At 39.6% G+C, this 6,814-nt stretch overlaps 1 protein-coding gene across 3 annotated transcripts in view; it reads left to right on the forward strand.

Moving 5' to 3' along the window:
• Window positions 1-2,090, forward strand: part of ankrd11 (ankyrin repeat domain 11) — a 115,606-nt gene extending 113,516 nt beyond the window's left edge. For all 3 annotated transcript variants that reach the window (XM_026166284.2, XM_026166297.2, XM_026166291.2), the window contains 4 exons: window positions 26-124; window positions 447-590; window positions 683-775; window positions 954-2,090. In XM_026166284.2, coding sequence (XP_026022069.2) covers window positions 26-124; window positions 447-590; window positions 683-775; window positions 954-1,139 — 522 coding nt within the window. In that variant the 3' untranslated portion in view covers window positions 1,140-2,090. The remainder of the gene's footprint in view (window positions 1-25; window positions 125-446; window positions 591-682; window positions 776-953) is intronic.
• The last annotated feature ends 4,724 nt before the right edge of the window (window positions 2,091-6,814 follow it).

Below are 6,814 nucleotides of genomic sequence, written 5' to 3' on the forward strand. Positions count from 1 at the left end.
TGCTGTGCTGTGTTTTGCTTATCAGATTGCTCCACCTCCATCACTGTCAGAACCTCTGAAGGAGCTCTTTAGGCAACAAGAGGCAGTAAGGGGCAAGCTTAGGTTGCAACACAGCATAGAACGGGTAAGAAAGTGTCATTTATACTTCAGGATCATTCACTGTCCTAAATTCACTCATTCCTCACTCCTTCCCTGCTTTTTATACAATCAACAATACACATGTGCACCAAACGCTGGGAGCACTTCTTTGATAAAAGATCAAAGCCTTTTTTAAATGGAAATGCAAGTGAAATCGGCATAGTCCCCACGCCTTGGTGAAGCCAAAGTGAACAAATCTGTTTCATATATCTCACTTACTTGAATGACAGCCATTTGTTTGACGCAATGATGTTCCTCTTCATATCATCAATGTTTATTTCTTTCTGTGTTGTGCTTGCTGTTCACAGGAGAAGCTGATTGTTTCATGTGAACAGGAGGTTTTAAGGGTCCACTGCAGGGCAGCCAGGACAATAGCCAATCAGGCTGTGCCGTTCAGCGCCTGCACCATGCTGTTGGACTCTGAAGTGTACAATATGCCATCGGAGAGCCAGGTGGGAAATGTATCAGTATCTCAAAAAAACAAGTGTTAAGTATTTCTATGTCCATTACTTAGTCCACATTCTTACTTTTTCTGCATTCTTAGGGTGATGAGAACAAATCTGTGAGAGATCGCTTCAATGCGCGGCAGTTCATTTCCTGGATCCAGGACGTGGATGATAAATACGACCGCATGAAGGTAAATACTGGCACTTTGCACAAAATAACTGATAATAGAAGCACAAAGTAACAACCACTGACTTTGCTAAATGCCATCTTGATGCCGATATTACATATTTAATGGTACATCTCTACATATGAGAACCATGACCTGTGTGCATAGTCACTATATTCATGCTATGCTTTTCCTTCCCCAGACGTGTTTGTTGATGCGACAGCAGCACGAGGCAGCAGCTCTCAATGCGGTGCAAAGAATGGAGTGGCAGCTGAAAGTCCAAGAACTGGACCCAGCGGGGCACAAATCCCTGTGCGTCAACGAAGTGCCGTCCTTCTACGTGCCAATGGTCGATGTCAACGACGACTTTGTCCTGCTGCCCGCGTGACATACCGCTTCCCACAGAGAGAAAACTTAGTCTCAATCACTTCTTATCAAGGAGACTTCGTTGAACCGAACGAATGGAAAGGGCTAGCAAGTTTGAGAGAGGACCATAGAGGGGGAAAAAATTTATTCTCTAGAAAAAGAATAAAGCTGAAAAACTTGCTCTCGATTCCCTTCCGTGAAGAAAGAAAAAAATGTTTTTAATGGGGGAAAAGAAAATACACAACTTGCACTTTCATCCTCAAAGTTTTTATGCGTTTGTTTGATCAGAGCGAGAGAAGCAGAAACAGTTTTTGCTTTGAGGCTCTGGCACTGGGACACACCTCCTCATCGCTTAGTTTTGGTGAGACGGAGGACAGATTTATTTTCTGCATTCGTTTGTGGTTCCTGCTTCAGTACCCACCACCACCGCTGCTACTGTGGGATCTACCAGAGAAGAGCTCTCCCAACAGAGTGGTGCCTGTCCTGGGGGAGGACTGAGGAGACGCCTCCTTCTTTTTGACACGAGTCTCCACATGGGCCAGGAGATCTTGACAGAGTCCAGCGCTGACCCAGATGCAGTCAGTGGAGCCGTGGTGAATTGTGTGGATCCTTAAATTGATCCAGGAGGTTAGAAGCAGCCACTTTCAGGGCTATGAGACCCAGATACCCAGAGGACGCCCTCTCTGTTCACACTGCACCGAGCTTGGCTAAACAGTAGTGAAACAAAGGCTGCAGCAGGTTGGAACAAAGCAAGAGAGGGTGGGGGTCACGATGTGTGTGCACGTCAGGGCCCAGTGTCTGAGAGGAAGAGACCGTTCGTGCAGCCTCTCAGCCTGGCTTAACAAAAGAGGACATGAACGGATCTCTGAGGACAGACCGGAGTGTTCCTCAGTGATCCCGCTCGTTCCACCACAAAACACATCAGACCGCCATGGACTGCAAAAAAAGGAAAAAAAAAAAAAAAAAAAAGAAACCACACACACACAGGACAGGACAACCAGAAGAAACAAACACAACGAATGTTGAGATTCAAAGAGACTATTTGAGAAATTGTGGTTTTTGGCAGGAGAGAAATATTGTTTTTGTCTATTTCTTTACTTGGGCATTTCATTGTTTCTGAGGAAGTGACTTGAAACACTACAGAGCCAATATTAGTTTAATGGAAAAAACAAACAAAAGAAAACTGAAAAAAAGTTGTATTCCGTAAATTATGTACAGTTTTTATATTCGTTAACCAATGTATTCTTGCTGCCTTCTAGATAATTTATTTTGCCACACATTACTGCACAGTTGTAAATAACCTATGTACTGTAATATCACTCAGTTAAGTGTAAAGAAAAAAAAACATAAAAGAAATAAAAATTATCTTTTTATGTACAGTTCACTTTTGGGCAGCACTTTCCCCCTTCATATCCATGGGCCAAAACATGTACACGATTCTGTCAGTATTGAAAGACTCCAGTGCACAGTTGTATAATCCCATTTTTTGACTCGATCCGGGGTTAGGTGAGGCGGCTCGCCTGGACCCGAGTCACCGCAACACAAGCAGCTGACAGAGAACACTTCTGCATTCAAATGGGCCTCTCACGGGCCGACAACCATACAGCCCCCTCAGATGTAGCAGAATAGTTGTTGAGGATTTATTTAAAGAATAGACAGAGGATTATTATTCATTGCTTTACTACACAATTATATCTGAAAATTTTCGAACCAAGAAAATGCCTTTTTCAGTGAAAAAAAAAATGTACTCATTGTTGGGCAAAGTCACACAGAAGTATATAAATAAATATATATATATATATGGGTGGGATGGAAGAGAGATGTCATTCACAAGCAAAACCATATGAGTGTAGAACTGTTTGAAATTATTATTTCGCTTGTTTTTAATTTAAAGAAAACAATTTGACTTTTTTTTTTATGAATCATCGCACAACGTCACCGTCTAAAACCAACAAGACACGGGTCTTTCAGCGCTTCACTACTCGTCCTGTCCTCCCAGTGTCTGACTTCACATTGAACTGACTGAAGAGTTGTAACAGGCACAGAGACATTTTCATTCCTCACAGACTCCTAAAAACACTGTCAGTCTGTCAGCCCCTTATGTCACAGTACTGGTGAGCAGCTTATTTTCATGGTGCTGTTACAACTTTTACTCACTAGGTGGTGCCAGTGTGTCAGAAAGAAAAACACTTATTCATGGCTCAGCAGACCTGAGGCCTTCCACTTAGACGGGTGTTTTTAAAGTAGATTTTAAAGGTGTTAATTTCCATGTTAGGACTCCAGTACAACACCCACTTAAAATCACGGGAATAGGCTCAACAACCAAGTCACGTTGTCCTCCTTTTTTATTTTTTATCCTACAAGGGGCTGGGGCTAGTGTGGTCAGGGATTTTAAATGTTTCGGTTACTTCCTGTTATTATTCAGTTGTGTGGTGTCTTGTGTCAGGCCCGAGGAGACAGGTTACCAGACTCAAATCTTCTCAGAACAAACCAAAAAGTGAACAGACGTCAACAGAAGCAGTGGAGGGGGGAAGAAATAGGTTAATGCTGAATAGACTGACTTTTAAAAACTAAAGGATCCCATTGAACCGTTGATTTGTGATGACTTGTATTGGTTCTCTGTTTTTAGTGGGTTTTGAAAAGCTTTCCCGACCTGCCCCACGCACACGGTCTTGTGTGTGAAAGCTGCTCACGTATCCTGATGGCAATATTCTGATCCTAAACTTTTAAGTTATTTACACACTGTCAGTCAGCATAGCTGTGTATGGTATGTCTAGTCAAGTGCAATGGTTGTTGCTATTACACTGTGCAGACAAGGTGGCTAGATGTATTGTCCTGGGTATTATTTTTTTTCTTTTAATTTTGAGACACACACACACCCTGGTTTGGTATATGTTTGGAAACAAAAAGTCTGGAAAAATTGTTTTTTAAAACTCATGTTTTTATTTTACTGTTGGTTTCTTACAGTTTTGGGGACGAGGGTCGCGGGTGTCTTTTGTTCAAGAATCCTTGTGTGTTTTTTAGCAAAAAGTGTATGTAGCTTTGAATGTTGTTGTGTTTTATCTTTGGGGGAGGGAGGGGGAGGGGTTCTGTTCTGTATAAAAACCAGTGGCATGTCAATCACGTTGCTTATTGAGCAGAATGTATACCGCTACAACGCCCTGACCGACACCCTCTCACTATTGTTTACAACACATCGAGAGCGTTTCCGTTTTGAGTGGCACCTTTCTTTTTTCTTTTTTCTTTTTTTTTTTTTGAAAACAAAACATAAAAACAGTTTCATAGCCCTGCCTTTGTTCGTACTTCTGCCATCGTTCGTATGTTTAACAACCTACAAAGGCTTGAAATGGTGATGGTCGACACAGCCGACAGGTGATCTCCCTCCCCCCTTCCGTTCCCCAGAGCAATAGACCAAACACACATCCATTCACTTTGATCATCCGGCGTGAATATTTGGCTAAGATACAGAGACACACAGCAGATGCATAGTAGAGCTCTTGGCCGTGGTGATACAGATGCTAGCCTGACACCACCTCAGTCAGCAACATATTACCTCTACTCTACTCACATTCGCTCATAATGTTTGTTTTTAGACTTGTTGTGTTTTCTTACTGGACATAAAAATATACATGATTTAGTTTCATTATGTAGAATCACGATTTCAAGCCTTTTTGTTTTTTTAAATTCTTTGTTCCTTTTTATTTTATTTTTTAGAATGGATTATGACTAATAAAAAGCATGGAGAACTACTCTTTTAAATGGTGGGAAATAACCTATTTATTATCATTTATTTTGTTTTCGTTTTTGTTTTTTTTCTGGCACCTGTGGTATGTTTTGAGTTGAAGTTGGTCTCCGCTGTGTAAATTTTCCTCCTTGTAATGCGTGAAAGAGACATACTGTACATAGCTCTGTAAATAAAACCTCCCAGGACGTTTTGCACCCTCCTCTTTGTACTAGTCTGAAAAATTGCGTAGAATGTGGGGTTCTAACAGCAACGGGCCGTGTCGCGCTCGCTGCAGGTGATTATGATGTAACAATGTAACTTTTTTTTTTCTTTTTCTTTTTTCTTTTTTTTATTTGTACAATGTAGTTTATTTGTGTACATATTGATGGAGCAGCTAAAGGGGGGAGGGTTGGTTCACGATGGGTTTGTTGATGCTATCGTCAGTGCTGTAACAGAAATCCAGTACTTTCACCTCTAGCTGTTGTTGATTTCCTGCAAAAAAGAAAAAAGTGACAAAAAAAATTAAACGTGGAAAAAAAGACACAAAAAATTTAATAAAAAAGCAAAAACAAAAAAGAGAGAAACTGAAAGTGAGTATGGACGGGGGGGAGACTAAAACTGAAAAGTAAAAATTCTAAATTGTTATTTTCTACAGTTGCATGTACAGAGAGCGCGAGAACTGCTGTTGTTCCTCAGAGATTATGTTCGTTAATAAAATTTTGAAATATTACCAGCCGTTCTCTGCATTTTGGTTTTTGTGTTTTCATAGAGCTGCCCAGAGATATTGTAGTTTTGTGTTGTTGTTTTTGTATTTTTGTTTCATTTTGGACTATTTCAGTTCATGTTTTTATTTTTTGAAAACAATGAGTGTCAGTTTAGTATTTTTCAGTGTTAGATTGTTCTTTTAATTATTATTTGAATTCATATATTTAATTATTCTGTGGAGGATGTCAGAGGCAGGATTTTGGAAAATCTGTGCGGTTCACTCACAGACTTGGAGACATGCAAAATGTCAAATATGTCCATCAAAGCTTCATCAGGCAGATTGCATCTTTATCAGCCTCATCTTTACTAAATTAACAAATGCTAAAGTCAAATAATATCTATAATATCATTTTTATTATAATGACATTTCCAAGATCACAAAATTTTTAGTTTTTACTTATTAGCTTTTATTTAACTAAAATAGTTTGTCACATCTAGTTTTTAACATTTACATTGAAATATACTGAAATAATATCCTTTCATATTTGAATAGCTCCTCCTAAGTACAGAATAATATTTGCATAATGGCACACTAAAATTATCACAAAGGTTTTTTAAAAATATAAAAAATGGCAGTTTTTAAATTTCCATTAAAAAAATTTTAACAGGAAAGTGTTTAAGGTAACAAGCATGTCTGTTTTCTTTAAGGCAGAGCAGTTGCACAAACAACCCAAAAGGCCTGGTTACGCCACTCGTCTTCACTCCAAAGATGTGTTTCTATTGATAGCAGGATGACGTGTTTGGTGTCCAATCTTTGTAGCGTTTCACAATCTAAATGTCTGAATTATCTAGTGGTGGATTTCGTGCTTTAGTTAAACTCATAGTCTGGAAGAGTCCACTGAGTCAACTTTAATATTTCTGTGTAAATCAGATTTTTTACCTTAATTACCAGCCCTCCTTTAACTCATGCCCAGAGGACTTCTGTCTGCTAACAGATTACATAACACTGCCTCACCTATTTATGGATTTCATTGCAGCTGATAAGGTGAGCTGCACAGTCACAAGGCAAAAGAAGCCTGTTTGTCTTATGAGTCACCAGACTAAAGCAATACAGATGTTTCTCCCACATGTTACTCCTGCTGTTCAGATAACAGTAAACAACTGAAGTAACAAAAGAAGAATTTCCCAACTATAGGATCAATGACGTTTGTGTTAATTTATCCCATCTAAGAAGTGCAAGGCATTTCTAAATGTGCCTCACACTGCAG

This window comes from Astatotilapia calliptera, chromosome 1 (genome assembly GCF_964374335.1).
Source record: "Astatotilapia calliptera chromosome 1, fAstCal68.1, whole genome shotgun sequence".
NCBI lineage: Eukaryota > Metazoa > Chordata > Actinopteri > Cichliformes > Cichlidae > Astatotilapia > Astatotilapia calliptera.